Source organism: Lepisosteus platostomus, chromosome 10, assembly GCF_059453375.1.
Source record: "Lepisosteus platostomus isolate fLepPlt1 chromosome 10, fLepPlt1.hap1, whole genome shotgun sequence".
Classification (NCBI taxonomy): domain Eukaryota; kingdom Metazoa; phylum Chordata; class Actinopteri; order Semionotiformes; family Lepisosteidae; genus Lepisosteus; species Lepisosteus platostomus.
The window spans coordinates 7545265-7564546 of record NC_142620.1 but is presented as its reverse complement, the minus strand read 5'-3'; the positions used below and the strand labels follow the sequence as shown (position 1 = coordinate 7564546).

General features: G+C 40.6%; 1 protein-coding gene across 1 annotated transcript in view; it reads left to right on the top strand.

The window, feature by feature from the left end:
- Positions 1-19282, top strand: part of kcnh5b (potassium voltage-gated channel, subfamily H (eag-related), member 5b) — a 105999-nt gene that overhangs the window by 28970 nt on the left and 57747 nt on the right. Inside the window, exons 7-8 of the mRNA XM_088647845.1 lie at positions 2067-2459; positions 11883-12312. Coding sequence (XP_088503971.1) covers positions 2067-2459; positions 11883-12312 — 823 coding nt within the window. The remainder of the gene's footprint in view (positions 1-2066; positions 2460-11882; positions 12313-19282) is intronic.

Genomic DNA, 19282 nt, shown 5'->3' with positions numbered 1-19282 from the left:
CCCTTGCCCACTGAGCTCTCTGCCCCGTGCAGATCGGGTCTCACCCGGGCTCAGCCGGGTCACATTGCAGGCAGATATGATCGTGAGCACTGTGAGAAGAAAGCAGCTGCTGCCTAACAGGTTGAGATACAGACAAATGGAGCTACATCCCGCCATCCTCTGAATGAAACCTTCAGCCTCTAGTTTTGCCCTTTTCATATTCGCAGCCCCCACCCCGCCACTTGGTTGGTATTAATATTTCATGGGGGTGCGGGAGCTGTGCTACCAGCCCTGTTGTCAGGCACTGATGCCTACACTGGTTTCCCCTCCAGCCTCTGACACATAACAGGCTCTCTGTGGCTAAAGACTCAGGCTGTTTGCGGGTGTCAGTGCTGGAATCCCATTAGCATTTTAACTGAGAAACAAATTAAAGCAATATGTCAGGGCTTCACCCTCTTCAGTCTGAACAGCAGAGTCTTCTGCTGGAGAGATACAGCACTTGCTATTGAGCATCCTTCAGTGCTCAATTACTCCCGGCTTAAGCACCATTAGGCTTAATCTTCTGATCTTTCTCAAAATCAGTAATTACCCTGCAATGCTCTGGTACCTGATATGTTGCAAAATATTGGTGACCTTAGGCAATTTAAATCATAAGGCAAATTACAGTACTCGCTTCAGAAGTAATTTACATTTCCCGGCATAAAAAAATGTAAAGATATTTATTTGTTAAAACCTATTTCATGCTGTGATTACAAAGTATAGCAATTCATTGTTGTTTGCGGAAGACCCCTGCTTATTTAGACGAATTCCCATACAGCTAAATATTTTCTTATCTAAATAAAAAAATACCACTTTGAAACATGAACTGAATTTGTGAAGCTAGAAAAGGTATTTTATGAAAGTGATGCATTAAGAGTCCTCTAATATTTTACCTTTATTCAGCAGGAGTGCAGATAATATAATGATAATATCTTAACATGAGTAACTGTCTTGGATCATTTGAAGAGAGCTACTGTTCTGCTTTCTGTGTTTAATCCTTGTTTTGCAATAGGGTCACACAGTTTGATACTCTTAAATTTGATTTAAGAACACTTGATTGTCTGGGGAAGCTACTGAAAATAGTCCAAAAAGGTGAAGAGATGTTTGATGTACTGTACATAAAGCATAAATAAGCACAATATTTTTGTTCTTGTGGTTAAAAGTCTGATTGAATATGAAGGCCTTGCTCTGAATAGTGACGAGACTTTACTATTGAACATAATTTAATATATAGAAATTGGTGCCCTGTATAATTTCTCACATTCTTTAGATCCTTGAATTGCTATTGTATTCGAAAAGAAAGAGTTCTCTTCAGCAGCAGCATTCCTATCCATCAGGGAACATTAGACAGATGTTTTTGAACAAATGAGCTCAAGCTGTATGAGATAGGATAACTACAGGGCGCTGCCACAGTTAATAGGATCTAAGCGCCTGTTGTTTCTTGCTGCATTCTCTCATTGCTGTAGAAGGATTTTTGCACCCATGTGTATAATAAAAAATCTTCAGAGAAAGGTCACACTGTCTAGGAATCAGGAATTCTTTTAGTTAATTGTGATTTACAGCTGAAACAGGAGTTCTGTGAAAGCTGGTTCCGTGAATATTGATCGCGGTGTGTAGGAGAATGTTACCCCATGCGCAAACGTGATTTACAGTGAAATACAAGAGGGGCTTCAGTGTCTCTCTTGAATAAGGCAGTGTGCTCGGGACCCCAGAGGGAAAATGAGCAGGCAAAAGGGAATCATGATACAGTGCCAGGGTGTTTTTCTTATTCCTGTCCCTAAGAGTACCTCAACAAAACTGATAAAATCATTTGTTTATTGAAGCAGCAGATCAGCTAGACCTAAACACAAAAATCAGAACTAACCACACAGGAAAAAATGTACTAATCTCATTCCAAATAGAATGTACTTGCTATGGCTTTAGTTGTAATGTTCAGGGACACTGTAAAGTTTCATATTTTTGATACTGTCTACTGTAACTACCCTTTGGTGATTACTGTCATGATTTTGCAAGAGCAAAGTCTTTATCTGACTTGTCTATGATTTCAGGTTCTTCAGCTTGGATCGGATATCCTTCCCCAGTACAAGCAGGAAGCGCCGAAGACGCCGCCCCACATTATTCTGCACTATTGTGCTTTTAAGACTACATGGGACTGGGTGATCCTCATCCTGACCTTCTACACAGCCATCATGGTTCCTTACAATGTGTCCTTCAAGACCAAGCAGAACAATATCGCCTGGCTGGTTCTGGATAGCGTGGTGGACGTTATCTTCCTGGTGGACATTGTGCTGAATTTTCACACCACCTTCGTGGGGCCCGGCGGGGAGGTCATTTCGGATCCCAAGCTGATCCGCATGAACTATTTGAAAACCTGGTTCGTCATAGACCTGCTGTCCTGCTTGCCATATGACATCATAAATGCCTTTGAGAATGTGGATGAGGTACGTAGGAATTTTTGCCTGTCATTTTTCCTGCCATAGAAACGTCATGGTTGGCATCCTGGAGCTACAGTATCTATTGGCCAGTAGCCATATCACCCTGCAACTCACAACTGGCAACCCACTGAAGCTAAGCAGGTGTGAGCCTGGTCAGTACCTGGATAGGAGACCTCCTGGGAAAAACTAAGGTTGCTGCTGGAAGAGGTGTTAGTGGGGCCAGCAGGGGGCGCTCACCCTGTGGCTCATGTGGGTCCTGATGCCCCAGTATAGTGATGGGGACACTATACTGTAAACAGGCGCCGTCCTTCGGATGAGACGTAAAACCGAGGTCCTGACTCTGTGGTCATTAAAAATCCCAGGGCGCTTCTCGAAAAGAGTAGGTGTAACCCCGGTGTCCTGGCCAAATTTCCAATTGGCCCTTACCAATCATGGCCTCCTAATACTCCCCCTCTATGAGTTGGCTACATTACTCTGCTCTCCTCCCCACTAATAGCTGATGTGTGGTGAGCGTTCTGGCGCACTATGGCTGCCGTCGCATCATCCAGGTGGATGCTACACATTGGTGGTGGTGGAGGGGAGTCCCCATTACCTGTAAAGCGCTTTGAGTGGAGTGTCCAGAAAAGCGCTATATAAGTGTAAGCAATTATTATTATTATTATTATTATTATTATTATTGATTTTATTTTTCATATAAATGTGCAAAACGCTAAAAAAAAGTCAAGTGCAGAGTCAATGATAGACCCAGTGAGTTTTACAAATGACATGCTCATTGCTATCTTTTCTAAGATCGCTAAGACTTTAATACCTAGGTGTGACCCGTCATGCGTGGATCACTGTGTCTGTGCTTCCAGAAGGTGACGTTGGCAGTTTCTGTGGCTGGTTCTCTGTTCAATGTGTTTTTCATTGGCCATGGCCAGGAAGGAGAAATCCTTGACATGTGCAAAGGTGGTCTCTTCACTGATTCAGTGGAAATGGGATCTTAATAAGAGGTCGTAGGTCATGTTGGCAGCCCGTGATTAATTAACTTGTATACTTGAGTGCCTAGTAAACCTTCACAAAATATACCGTCTTATGTCTTATGTTTATTGACAGAAATGAAACTCAGTTTATCCTCATGGTCACTTTATGATTGTAAGGTTTGGAGGTCAGCACTATATATCAATTTATTGTCTTTTGCTGAATTCCTGAGAGAAGTGTAAATCTGTGATTTAAATCTTGAACTATTTGCACTGGGAATAGATACCCATCAATTGACTGGCCTTTGGCCCCATTATGACCTCCAATTCGGATGCTTCCTGAACATCATCTGGTAGGACTGTACACTCTACACACAGAGATGTGGAGGTGGATGAGAATGATTGTTCTCAGGGGAGGATATGTGATATGAACACGATGGAAAACTGTATATAAAGCTGTATAATTTGCACTGCTGTGTGTTGATGCCTTCTGCAATGTCCTTCTGTGCACATTAATCTCTAGAAGGCATATTGTGTAGTTGAGCATTTTTCTTCATGCCTCTACACTGTAGACTGATATATGTTATCGCTGGGACGCAGGAAACCTCATGACATGTGATGTTATATTCAGATCTACACGAGGCAAGAAAATAATGAGAATCTCCCATCATATACTCTTGAAGGTCCACAGTGAAAACAGAGTTAATAAGACACTGCACCGCTATCTGTGTTCATGCGCTTCTCTGGGTGAGAAGTGCTTTAGTCATCCACATTTCTCGTTCTAGCGATGTGGAGTCCTATCCTTTTTGAAAGTGGGAAATAACAGTGTTCGTTGTTGTCGTTGTGTGGCTTAACACAAATCCTTACATATTGTGTAAAGCTGTCATCAGTCTTTTATTGCAGCTGACTGATGGGATTCTTTGGGTTGTGGTTTCTCAGTCAATGCATATCAAAGAACTTCAGCTCTAAAATAGTTTCACACACCCCCCACCCCCCCGCACCCCCCCATTATTTTGAATTCACACAGTCGTGCTCTAAAACAATCAGTTTCCCTTAAAATGACATTATCCTGGAATCTGTAATCTAAAAAAAGAAAGTTTTCATCATACATACAGTATGTCTGTGTAAGATTGTCTTTTCAGAATGCACCATTATGGTTTTTTTTCTTAAAAAATAACAAATCTTGAGGTGAACTATTAGTCTTTCTTTATAATTTATATTTAATGTTGTCATTTAGCTCCGTTTTTATCTCCACAGCACTTAGCTCGATTGGGTGGTTATAGATCTCTCATTGAAAGTCAACCACATTTGCACACAAGTATCCAATCCATTTCAGCATCATTCAGATAACAATTCATCTACTTGAATCTGGATTAAATCTAGGTTAAAGTTTGTTAGGAACACTCAGAGCCTCTGGACTCAGGGTCTGGAATCCAGCAGGTGTCCAATGTCTCTTGAAATCTTCAACAGCTGAAGCTTTTGGAAAAGGATCAGTTGGTTTTGTAAACCTGTAAATGGATCAATTTAGCTCTTCTCCCAGGAGTGAAACTGTTTATAAATGACGGAGACACAGAAAAGTTGCTGGATTCTGAATCCTGAGAATGGGAGTTAAGACGTCATGAGTAAGAGATGGTTTTTTACACTGACGGATCACCTCACAGTCCCCCTGGAGACTGGGGGACTTTATCTAGGTTAGCGGTAACCTGGCTGCAAAGCTTTTCTATATCTTCCAATGTTCTTATTATTCTGTGTGTATACAAATACAAATTAGTGCTGCATACTTACCCATTTTACTGCTACAAAAGGTTTAATGAAATATCACCAAATAAAAAGTTAAAACGTTAGTTATACATTTTTACTTGGTCATGAATGGGGTTTAATTTGCATTTTCACAGTGAAGCTCTTGAATATTATCAGATAGGTAGATTTAGCATTTCCTTTTCATTTTGCTCTAAGAAATATACTACCGTGAACTTTTAGACATCTTAGATATAACCAGGAGTTACTGTACTCTAAATACAGTATATGTTATGAGTATCAGCAAATCATGAGTGTCAACAATTCACTCAAAATCTTGACTAGTTTTGTCAAACTGACTGTTAGAATGCAGTTTAAAGAATAAAGCAATCTTGTCATTTAGCATATTTAATACACCTGAGAATCTTCATAAACTCATTCATGTCAACTCAAAGCAAACTATTCATGAGCGGCCAATATGAAGTGTTGTAGCAGCTAATCCATCACGTTGACAGATCAAATTTTACCGACATTAAAAAGATTTGTTCCTCCCTACACATTCATAAATGCCTACATTCTGTTTTATAAAAAACAAATCTGTCACAATTAGCTCTTAGTTGAAAGCAAAGTGGTTATGATTTCAGTAGACGTTTGCCATAGAATTCTTTCTGCTCAATGGAAAATATAGACTGAAGAGAGAAGAACCATATGAAACACCTAATACTTTACACGGCAATGTAAATCTAACTATACTAAAATAAATTTCAGCATCCTAATATATCTGCACGACTTTTGGCCACATCATACAGTAGCTACATAGCGCAGGAAACCTTTCCAGACGTGAGCCATTATTTTAGACTTTGATTTCATGGTTTCCAAGGTTACGCAGATCAGCTGCTTCGCAGAGAAGTCAGTGAGTAAACCTTGGCTCCAATAAGGTCCAATGAAGTACTGAAATGACACTGTGAGAAACTCATTGTTCTACTGTAATCTCAGCAGGTGTGCATTTAGGCGCAACAGACTATGTATTCAATACCAAAAACACCTCCTCTACTTGAACTGAGAGCTTGTCTTTCAAGTCTTTTGGCTCTGGAAAGTGCTATTATTCTGCCAGCCTGATTAATCTTTTTTTAAATATTTATTTTACGAAAAAAGTAGATCTTCTCACTTGTATCCTGTTTGGTCACAAGCAAGAATAAATCTCATTGTCCTTTTTTATTTTGAACGGGTGGTCAGCTCTCTCAGCTGTCCTTTCCTCATTCACAGGAATACAAAGAGGTTTTTTTTAGCATTTTTAAAATAAGGCGCACGTCATCCCATCATGAGAGTTCACAAGGTGCAGTGCTCCACAATCTGACTTTATTAGCACAAGAGTGTTTTTATAGGCAGTTACATGAATGTCCATATATTACGCAATAAAGATACTTAGCCAACGCAGCCCGAGTTTTGACACTGAGTCAGAAGCAGTAATAAGGACAGTTTAATCAAAACGTGCAACTTTCTGGATGCCCTATCGTACGTTCCTCATGTCCGCACCTGATCTGTTGTGAATGGTGGCTGCTGGTGGAGAATCGTGTGAAATGATGTGTTGGGATGTTTTGGATAAGGTGGTCTACTAAGAAATATATGAAAATTATCATAATTTGCCTTACAGAATTGTGAGTGTTCATAGTTCATGTAGGCTGTGAGACATTTAACAGTTCTGTAGGTAATAAAATTCCAAGTAGAGATAATTATGTAATATTTAACCATTTTGAATTTATCACCCAGCTGCCCATGCCTTTAATATAATTATACATATTATAATAATATAAAGGTACCATTAATAGCCTAGGCAGTTAAATGCTGTTAAATGCTGTTAAAACTGAGTTTTTTTTTATAACCAGTGCTGCTGACCCATGGTGACCTGATTCTGTTCTTGTGTATTACGTATAATCTAAAAAAAGTTAACCCAACCATTACAAATGTAACTCCTATCTACAATCCAAAATGCAGGCTGCAGATTCTTTTGTCTCGCTTGGTAGAGGCAGATATTTTTATCTCATCTCAGAAATTGCATGGTAAGCAAACCGCAGTATATTGTGAATCTCGCATTCCTGAGAATGAATATAGAGGTTCAGTATGCTCCTGTCTCTCTCGAAGACAGTATTCCAGGTGCAGAACCTTCCTAATGAGCCAGGACTGCCCATGGACAAGGGGATCATGGACAATCAGGTGTCCAGCAGCAGAATTAAATTGTAATTGCCATGAGTGCTGTAATTTGTAGTGAAGTGAAAGTTTTATTATGAGCCTTTCAGAGTCTTGTACAGGAGTTGATGTGACCTAAGCCCATTCATTATTTACAAAGAAATTGCATAAGTCTTTCCATGCAGTTGATTTCTGAATAATGCATGATAGTGTTAGTAACAATTTTATTCTCCTGGCTTTAGTCTTGTTCATTCATTTTTCAAACCCTAAAATTAAGTTGGTCCCTTGATAGGTCTGTTACTGTGGAATTTAGCCAGTGGTCACAAATAAAAAGAGATTTGTTAATCCTGGTACAAAAGTAGGTGACTTAAAAACAGTGCCTATTCTGTTTTGCCACTCTTGAAGTGAAAAATTAATAGTTTGGTGGGAAACAAAGTTTAAAAATACCATCCACCCTAAAATAACCTCAAAGCAGAACACAGGCTATGAATTCCTGTCTGTGGAGATCAAAAGGACAGGAAATCATCTTTCATCTAGGCCTCCTAGTTACCATAAATGCTGAAAGTTACCTTCAAAAACAAAACTTTTCAAAGCTAAAGTACAATGGCACATCTTTTAACGCTACTTATACTTTTAAAATTGCCAAGTAACTATCATTCAATGTAATTTCAGTGTTACAATGTTGCAGTTAGTTTTTGAATTTGTCGTTGCAGCTGCAATTAAAATTGTCTTTAGCTTTCAGTAAAGAGCTACTACTATTAACTTCCTCCATGTATTTTTGGACAGAAAGATGCTCAGAATTCTATTACGTTAGAGTATTGTACACCCATTGTAGCAGAAACAATGCATTGCTCAATTCTCCAGGGCCCTGCAGAATTTACATAGTGAAGTCTCTAAACCTATTGTTTTTAAGGACCCAATTTTAGGTGCTCCATCGATCAGATGACAGCGAGCCAGAACTCATGAGCTAAGAAATGCTTTTTCTGGTGGACTACTTTAGTTGCAATAACCACGTTATTAGATTTTTTTGTCAGCTCAGAAAGTTTCTCTTCTGTGCCTTTTCATCCCCGGGAACATTAAAGCATAATGAAAATACCAAAGACAAGTGTAATACTGCCGACTGGAAATACAGGTGCTGCATGTTAGTGTTAGTGGAGTAGACGCAGATGCTGCTGTTTGCTATTAAAAACATCTTAATGGAAATAAAATCATCAGACTGCACTACCTACTATCTTTGGCAGTGAAAATGTCTGTGGATGCAGCAGTAATTAAATATTGCTGATGATAAACACATACGTAACAACGCTTGTCACCACAGCACATTTTGGGGGTATTTTACCAAAATTAATGCCATTGTACAGGATTATTTAGAAATGTATCATTTTCATGGAATATACTGTTTCCTCTGACTAGACAACTAGACTGTATTTCTGTTGTATGGATTACTAATTTCTTGGGAGCTTTAGATTTTTGGGTGCCTAATTGTGAAGAGACATCACTTCAATGCACACAGTGCAGTTTATCATTAGTTTCTTAATCACTAAGCACGTTACATGCAATGTGTGGCAAGAGATCAAAGAGCTCTAAAGCCCTTATCTAAAGGAACTTTTCAGCACATTAGCTTTGAGCAGCTGAAATCTATATTAATTACTTAATAAATGGTGTGTGTGAGCAACTGATCTTTGTCATGCAAACATGTACCGTAACTGCTTGTATAATTGCATGTGAAAGTGATTACAACTAAATCCAAACACATCTCAACGCGTACTGCATTTGTTCTAAGCCTCTGTATACTATAGGAAAATTACCCTAGTTTGATTGTCATTCTGTTAAACATACAACACCTCCTTTTTCTCCTGTTGTATCATTTGTAATTGCATATTAGCAAGTACTCTTTTGTTTGCTTTTACTTTGTCTCTGTTCCAGCATCCAAGCTTGGAAAAATACCATTGGAGGCTCCTAGAAGCAAATAATTAGGCTGTCAAGGACAAAAAGAAAAGTAATTAAAAAGCCATAGCCTAATGATGGTTGAAATGTTAATTCAATTTATACAGCATGTGTTTGTTATTTTTAAACACGGATCCACTTTCAGAGGCATTGTCATGGATCTGGCTACAAGTGTGCCTGTAATGGCCATGTTTATGAATGCTAATTAATAGATGCTTCACGGTGTCCACCCCTGAGCTTCTAGTGCCCCTGAGCCACTTCCTAAGCTCAGTGCTCTCTCAGTAGATACTCTCATGCAGATGCTGTGTCTGTATGCATGGAGACAGCCTCTCCGGAGCAATGCAGTGCACGCGCTATGCTCCTGGAGAAAATGGGAGACTGCCATAGCATGAAAACGTCACCAATAAGATAATGGGAACAAATCAGATGCAGCTCAATTGAAAGGGCCAGCACAATGAAGATAATTGAATGGCGAGGGATAATATTCTCTGATAACTCTCAACATGCAGGGGCTGGGAGATTATTAGAGCTTGACAACATAATTAGCCCTATCAGCTCAGTGATGTGGTGGATTGGAGCACTGGCTAATGTGCCAAGAAGCCAGTGTGCTTGTGTGCATGTCTGTGCCTGTGCAGTATGTTATTTACCTCAGCAAAACCTTTCTTGTGCCACATCCCGAAATTGACAACATGTTGCCCCTTCGCACAGTCCTATCCAAGTGGATGACCAGCTTTCTGCTACTCACTGCACATATTCCTCTGAGAAAAAGTTATTTCTTTTGAGATATGCAACTGTGGAATAGTTTTTGGAGACCCAGACGAGTGGCTATGAAGGTTTCCCCTGCAGCTCACTTTGGGCTCAGTTCTAAATCACTGTATCTGTATACAAAGGTCACAGAATAGCTGTCTTTTCCTGGTGATACCTTTGAAGAATCAGAGTGGAAGCACTAATGCAGGGCAGGTTGCAGGTCTTGCAGCATAAGACTTTAAATTCTGCAACTAAGTGGCACTGTTTGACACTTTCTCACCAAGGAGTGGGTTGGGCTCAAACCTTGCACATACAGTAGAGGAAGGCTGATGTGCTGCCTGTGTGTGTAGGGGGTATCAGAAAAGTACAGCTTTGGGGCAAACAAGTATATATTTAATGGTTGAATTATCCGTGCATCCATGTGTGATCATTCCTGAAAATTTCACAGTCTGGAATTGAAAAAGTAGCCGCAGATGCCTTTAGATAACCATGAGCCCTTGTGCTTGTAAAAGCAACAAATTAACATGATGAGTCAGGTTATACTTACTGTACTGTAAACAGGATGCCCTTTATGGACCCAAGGTATGGTGGTGACCCTATTTATGGAGCAGGAATGTTTTACTGATGCTGCCGGAATGCGGCCTCCTTTGTAACAGACCAGGAAGTCAACTTCCGCTTATCCTTCACTTCCTGTTCTGTTCTGAAGGCAGTGGACTCTGTTGTCAGAAGATGCAGATAGTTTCTTCTCAGAACGGGCTAAGAAAGCTGTCAATTAAGCCCACTTCAGAAGGGGAATTAACAAGTCTTCCATTTCCAATTCAAGTGATTGCGGGTCCTTGAGGAAATTAGCTCAGAAACTGATGCCTGCTTGAGTGTAATTAGTACTTAGGCAAATAAGCCTTCTGCTGGGTTACAGTGTGGCGTGGAGAGAGGGTCTGGCTGTAGTCTTTCTCTCTGGGCTCTTTGTTCAAGACGTCTGCCTTGCGGATTGTGGATTTTATTATTTTCTTTGTTTTTTAGTATGGAATCTTGTTCTTACTCCTCTAGCTGTGCTGCTCCTAATTTCATCCACTACTAATAAACCAGAGCAAGAAAGTCGGAAGTAAAGCATTGCCATTCTAAGTACACCAGACAGACCTGTGAAAGGGAAAAGCACATCGATGCAGACTCTTACCATTCCTTCCTGTCAATGGCCTGCAGTTCACCCATGGATTACCATCAGTAGACCGTTTACAGCCAAGGTCACCTCTTCCATCTTCCAGGAATGGCTATAATTGCAGCACATAGTGACGTAGTCATGGCAGTGCTTTTTTATTCTAAATTGGTTTTGGGCTTTGTTACTATTGTCTCCCTAAACAAAGCAAAGTCTCTGGAAATATTTATAGTTGATATGAAGCTGGATAATTGTTTGTGCTAATCAATATATATGACATTGTGATGGCATACTTAATATATAGTAGCACTACTTTACACAGTCATTTTTAAAGAAGCTCAGAAAGTCAGTCTTCCTCACTAATGAGACATATTTGATGATATTAAAGAAGTTCTTTATCTGCAATATCCAGTACAAGCACTTAAGTATTATTAAACATTATTATTAAACATTAAAACCTTTATAACTGGTGTGACTGGTCATCCCCCCCTCCTTGTGCACCATTTTTCTAATTAAGTGTTCAGTTCCTGGGATGTCGGGGTAGATAAAACCACCACATGCATTACGATGTGACCATTTTTAATGCAGTGGGACATGCACTGGGACAGCGGAACAATGCATGTGTCTGTCCCCAGTGCAGTGGCCGTGATTATTGTGTCCAGCAGGCCTGACCCTGGTGTCCGTGTGTCTGTCCCGCAGGGAATCAGCAGCCTGTTCAGCTCCCTGAAGGTGGTCCGGCTGCTCCGCCTGGGCCGCGTGGCCCGGAAGCTGGATCACTACCTGGAGTACGGGGCGGCCGTGCTGGTGCTGCTGGTGTGTGTGTTCGGGCTGGTGGCGCACTGGCTGGCCTGCATCTGGTACAGCATCGGGGACTACGAGGTGATCGACGAGGTCACCAACACCATCAAGACGGACAGCTGGCTCTACCAGCTGGCCATGAGCATCGGCTCCCCGTACCGCTACAACACCAGCGGCTCGGGCCAGTGGGAGGGGGGGCCCAGCAAGGACTCCCTGTACATATCCTCCCTCTACTTTACAATGACCAGCCTGACCACTATTGGATTTGGAAACATCGCTCCAACCACCGATGGGGAGAAGATCTTCTCTGTGGCCATGATGATGGTGGGCTGTAAGTATGCTGGCTGTTTCTTTGGTCTTATTAGCTAGCGATTTATTTGCCTGGCGCTCTTGTCCGAAGCCCCCATATTAGTGTTTCCCCTGGGACTTGTACGCCCAAGCTTCCAGTTACAAGTCCATAACTCTGCCTGCTCCACACTGCTGATAGTATTCAGATGTACTTGCAGCTGATTCTAAATAGTTTACATCTTGAAATAAGTCAGTAATTTCTCCACTGTGTAGGAGCACAATTCAGAACCTGAAGTTAAGTACACTGGCTCCACTATAGTCAGACCAGGGAGTTTTGATTAAACAGTTTTCATAGTAGATTTTAGACACGACCGAGAGTCACAAGCAGGAGCAGCTGGCCAGGAGTCTTTCGTCATGTCTGGAACAGAGATGTCCTGCCACAGAAAGGACAAGAACTACTCGGGCTTCTGCTGTCTGATAACCACTGCTAATGTCCCTTCATTATAATCGGCACTTGTAAAAAATAGCAAAACAAATTAAAGACTTTATTTACCGTTAACATTTTACAATGCACATTTATTGACAAGTCAGACTCATTGACAACAAATTCTACTAGCAAGTGAGTGTTTCTCCATTCTGTTGTCAGAGCTAATAAAGGTATTAATTGATCAATAACAGATACTTGTCTTTACTAAGCAGCCTTCTTGTTTTCATCTTGTTAAAATGTGCAGGGCTGAGGTTGTCATCAAGGCGGTGAATGACTGTTTTTGATAAGCCTTTTCTGTATCAGATTTGTATTTTTGTGGACAAAAAATGTTGGCTAACAACAATATTGCTTTAAAAGGTCGTCACAGTAAAGCATCATGACTTAGTGACATGGATGAGTTGGATCGTTATTTGAGACACAGTCATGCCCTAATTTAGAAAAGGTTATAGTGACTCAAGGACTGGTTATACTGGCCCGAAACCTGCAGTCTATTGCACAGGATCAGTCGGTGAAGGATCATTTTATTGGCCCTGTTCCCCACATGCAGAAAAACAGCCAATTAAAAGGTCCCCTGGTCGGGCCTAGTTAAGACCAATCTATGCTGCTGTAGGTCCATGGAGACATTATTAAAACTGAGATCTCATAATGCTGTCACTCTGAAAGCCACACTAACTGCAGGAACAGTGCTGAGTTTTGCTCCCGTGTCACCTGCAGCTCACATTGCAGCTGACAGCTTCTTTATTTATTCTGTGTCATGTTGCCCCCATCTGTACAGAAACTCACATGACATGCGCAGGCTGCTCTTACTGCCAGAGCAGGGCACAGAAGAATCAGTCAGGGAATGAGCTCGCAACACCTGAGCAAAGCACAGGTCCGCCAGCAGTCAGATGGCAGGGACCGCAGAGCATGACTCAGAACTCAATACACAGGCCTTTGAACCAATCCGTCCTTTACATGAACACACTGAGAGGCCTGAAGAATGCAGCACAGGCTATTGGTTCCAATTGTTGCGTTTGTAAAGCCTTTCAGTGTTGATATTGAAATGCATCCCAACTCTTTATTTAAGCATTAGGCGTCCTTTTCATTTTTCAGCCTGCTTGCTGATTTACCCTTGCAGAATTCAGTGTTTGAATTTCTGGAAAGGATTTCTGACCCCATGGAGGAATCTACAGTAGGTCTTTGGGCTCAGTTCTAAAACCCTGTATCTGTATACAAAGACAAGGGTGAAGTAACATCGTTAAAGCTCACGATTCACAGAGTAGCTGCTAGTGAGATGTCATTTTGTGCTATTTTTAAGCAATTGAACAATTTAGTCCGTGTAAAATAATTTGAAAAAAGGAAAGATGTCTCTTGTGAACTTTGGGTTTGTTCTGTCACCGAAGACATTCCATCGTGATAGAATGGCTGCTTTACAAAGTCAAATAATAATCTCAAACTAATCATTGAGTTTTCAAAAATTCATGCTTTAGATTTATTTCCACCTTGGCAGATTATAATTATGTGCCTTTTTCTGGTCTGTATTTCATCAAAACATTTTCCCGAAAGAAAATACTGACAGGGCAAAATGCGTGCCGCAGTATTTTCATTTATTTCGGCAAACAGCAGTATGGTGTTATTTCAAAGCTGTGAAATCTGTTTCTAATAACAAGAAGGTTCTGTAATTTTGTTCACAGACGGCTGCTCTGTGGGCAGTGCTTTCTACAGCTGATGCTGCAATGTCAAACCACAGAAGCATTTTGCTATTTTGATGTCCTTTGTAAAATAATAAAAACAGAAATAATGAAATACCTGAGTTTAAAAAAAGCAGAAGTTCACTACTTTGTAATTATGGGGCACAGTGCTGAGCTTGTGTACGAAATCCTCTCTGAGACAGGCAAGCACAGACCTGCTGTGCCTAATTAATAATGCAGATGCAGATGACTTTTTTCTCAAATTCTTCTACATAACACCTGCATGTCCCTGAAATGGTGCAGTTCTCAGTCGCTGCGAGTGGCAAAGTGATTTTGGCAGCTGCCCAGTGAAACACTTCTGCTTACTTGGAAGGATTAATATTTAATCTAAATAAAAATGCTTGCTTACAATGATGGCCCTAAAGTGGTAGGATCAGGTGGCATTTTCCATAGCAACTGAAAGCAGTGCAGTACCAGTCCTGGTGTTCAATAAGGCCCTGTGGGTGAAAGAGCAGAGACAACTGGCAGACTCTGAACACAGTGCCTTCCAAGGATTCTCTAAAAGTTAGATGTCTAATCTCATAAGTCGTTTTTTGCTTTTACTGTTTCTCTATGGCATTCCCCCAAACACACATTTGCCAAATAACTGCACTCTTAAGGGACACGATAGCATTACTTGGAACATTTGGAACATTAGCTACTTCATTTTTCTTCTGTCTTAATAAGTAGATGATGAGTTTTTTTTTTAATTGTAAATTGCTATCCGCACTGGTATTACAGTATGTGAGGAAGCTACAGTGAGTCTCATAGATAGAAACAGGTCATGAACAGCTCCTCTCCCAGGTGTCAGGTTTCCTAATTTTAACCCTAAATCACATTGTTTTCATCCTTGGATTTCCAGTGCAGGTGAAGCTGTAGTCAAGAAAGCGCTCACACCCTCATGGTGCGCTGAGAATGGGTGCTGACTCAATTGTGCTGAGTGACGGCTCCAATTGGGCCTTAGATCAGAAGCATTGAAGACTGTAATGCACACACACAGTAGCAATTGAATGAGACATGTGCTGTGAATCTATTTTTCTTCTTCTGTTAGTTTTTCGTAGGCAAGCATTAACGGGTTTCTAGCTGTTTATGCTCCAGGAGACCCTCGTTGTGTTGCCCCATGCCTTGGATAGGGAAAAAAAAAAAAGGACAAAAAATAAGTTTCGGATTGCAACTCTTGCCTGTGTCTTGAGGAGTGCGATGACTTTTTGAGCTGACCCACAAATTGTGCTGATTCATAATCTCTGTCCATAGAAGTTTAACACTATTGTTCCTGTGCAACATGACGTGTTCCTCTCCTTTTCTCCAAGAGCTGCTCGATACCCATGATGTTTTCAGTTTTCCTACATCAGAGAAATGAACATCTTGTTTTAGCATCTGGTCTCAAAGCACACAGCTTGTTTTGCGTGTTGAGACGTTCCTACTCACTCACATGCTTTGATATCCAGACTAATATTTCTGAGCCGTGTCACATGACTCACAATCTGAGAGTAACTGTTCAAAGCAGAACCCCTTGAGAAAACATGTTCTGTTCTGTGCTTAGAGGATCTTAGTCTTCCTGTGAGCTTTTACAGTTAGTTTATTTATTTTTGGTACTGATGACAAATATTTAGAATTAAATTATCTGCACAAGGCTTAGGTTTAGTTTTATAATGCATCGACAGTTCTTGTCTTGGCAAATTTCAGGATCATATTTCATGCCAGGCACCCAAAATGGCACAAGAATAATTTACAGGTATAGTATGTTGAAAGCAAAGCAGAGGAACCTACAGTACATTGATTCATGGTGTTACATTTTAAAAACTGTTTATTGCACTAGTATTAGTATTAGTATTAGAAATGGGTTTATTCCATGATGAAAAGTGTGAGAGGAGAAGGCTTCACAGCCAAAACGTTGTGTTTTCTCTCTTCTCTCTTCAGCATAGAATAAACCTATTTCTTGTTCCTTTGCAGACTACGCATGCTGATGCAGCTACCCACCTGAAGTATTAGTATTAGTATTAGTATTAATTTAATGCACAGAGCTCAGTCAGTGTCCAGAGGCTAGATGGAAATGTGATGTAATGAGTTGGTTTAGCCAGCTGTGGCACTGTGCTGTCTGGAACAAACCACCCTGTGTGCAGGCTAAGTAGTAATGATTGCTCATCAGAAGAAATTACATAATCCTTTAGCACTCTGCACTACTCAACATGCTGTTTGCACCTGTAAACAGAACTCTGCAGTCCTTAGTTTTTATTTCCCTCCTAGCATGTTTTATTTTTTACACCAAGACGAGCCACTTCACGAGCTTTAATTTGCTTGGAAAATCTTGGTAGCTGGCAGTAAGAACCAGAGTGGGATCTAAGTGCAAGTGTATTTAAAAGTGAGGACAGGAGATACTACCCAGCCATGTTGTTGAAACTGATACCCTGCTTTTTTCAAGATACAGCTGGGTGACATCCTGAGATCAACTAACTACTAACTCCTAAACTGGTCAGATGGGCTGAGATACCTTCTCCTGTAACCTTTCCTATAGTCTTCTTAAAAATAAAGTCATATGCTCTGTCACATCTTACATCAGCTGTTTTTTTTCCATAGTCAGCCTTAATTTTATATTTATAGGATAAAGCATGTCTGGTTTTGTTTTCAGCAGGGTGGTGGTGCTGTCAGGGCAGTAATAATACAATAGTACAGGTAGTTTTTACTCATTTTTTTACTCTTCTAGATAAGTCCAGAAAAGAAGAGTGGCATTATTAAAATTACAGCATGAGATGTTGAAAACAGAATAAAGCAGACCTTTTATTGGGAAAAGGGCTGTGCAGTTACACGTGTCATACCTGTGGTTTTGACTCTCTGTTGAGCTACTGAACAGGTTCAGGGCTGTATTACCCTGTTCTAAGATGCTGTTCCTGCTCTTCAAGTACCTGCAAAACAGATTTACAAGTAGACCTACTGAGACAGGACTGATTTCACTGGGAAGCAGCGAAAAAAGTGTGCATTTTTAAAGCAGTTTATTTTAAGTCATTCTCTCGACCATTCTTCTAAAGCAAACTGATTTTTTTTTTTATTAATCCTGACTTGCCACACGCTGAGTCACTGTGGGTCTCACAGCTCTGATTGTTGCACTGGGCTGTTCTCTGTGTTTGGTTCCAGTGCGCTCCACCACCTCCTGATTGGTGAAATTGTTCTGTAATTAACATTCTGGCTCACTGTGAGATCTGGGGATCTGCCTGATAAAAGGTTTCTCACTTGCTCTTATTTCTCAGTCTTTCAGATCTTCCATTTAATTGCTAATTTGCATTTGTAGTCAACTGGCACTTGAGCTGTTTACAGGAAAAGTACATTACTCTGTAGTCCAGCGGTGCGGTGATTAGTGATTTTGACAAGCCAGTGAGGGTCCATTTGGTTACAGAAGCCTCAAAAGAGCAGTCTAGTTTTGGCACTAAAACTTTACACCTGTTTTCAGTTTATTTCACTGCTTTGAAATTCAGAACAATTCCATTTCTCTTCTCTATGATCTGTGGTGTTTTTCAAGTCCAGAAAAACACTAGTAGGGCCGTAGGGCCAGACTGTGAACATGGATTCTATGCTATAAAATTAACTACGTAATTGATTAGAGGAGAGCCGCTGGATTGCCCTAATTGATTTATTGGATGATGAAAAAGAAATCATGGTCAATAGCATAAACTGAAAAATAAAAATGTACTTACAATCAATACATTTGTCATGCGACTTTCCAAGAAGTATTTTTTTTCTTTGCTCCACAGCTTCAACACCTATTGTCACTGTTGTAGGCTGGCGTAATCTTCTTCCTCATCTCAGATTGTGCCCCGCAGATACACACATGCCCTGTTTACCCAGGCAGCGCTGGGGAAGGATCTGTGCTAGAGCTCCCATGCTTTGCAGCAACTATTATTTTCCACCTCTCAAAACAAAAACAACATCTCGTCATTACTGTTAAGGACATAGTGGCTTGGGCTTGCTGACTATGATCGTGCCGTTTGTTGATGAACTAGGGCTTTTGGTTTTCCACTTACATCAAAACAAATGTATTTGATCAAATGCTTAATTCTTGCCTGCGTGATTTAAGCAAAGCACCTTAGTTGCATTTTAGTGATTCTTCCTGAAAGAGACATAGAGAAGCAAACTTGTCTGTCCTCTGGGGCACTAGCCACAAACAAACTTATTTATAGCAAATGCGTTTGATAGACCCGATCTGTTTTTCAGGGATTCAAATAATTCCCACACTATTAGCTTATCTAAATGTTATGAATTGCTGTGTGTGGCTCTTTTCATTCCTATTACTATTCTTGGCTGCGCTGCTCAGTGACAGTGGCAAATGGAGCACTGCTTAAGTCTGCACCGACAGTCCAAAACATCAATGCATTAAATAAAGTAGATGCTGGCATTTGTTTCTAGCTGATGCAGGAAGAAGGGCGCAGTGCAGTCTTCCTGAGGCTGTTTTTTATGTATTTATTTTTTGGATCCCTTCTATGCAGAAATAAAAAGTGTTTGCGGGCAATAAACATGTGGGGAAGTATTCTATTGACATTTCACGTGCACGTCAGCATAGCATCATAATTCTAAACTCTATACACACAGATTTAATGTGGAGCCGCAGATCTACTTGTGCTGTTACCTCACGCTGTCGATTAAGAATGGTACTTTGTCAGGGTGTTCTGACACTGAAACTTTATACATTTTAATACCGGGAGGAGAAACGTTTTTAATCACAAGGTTATTTAGTAATAATACATAGAAATGCAGGCAGCATGGTGGCGCAGTAATTACAAGGGTGCTGGGGCCCTTGGGTCAATTTCAGACATGGGGTGCTGTCT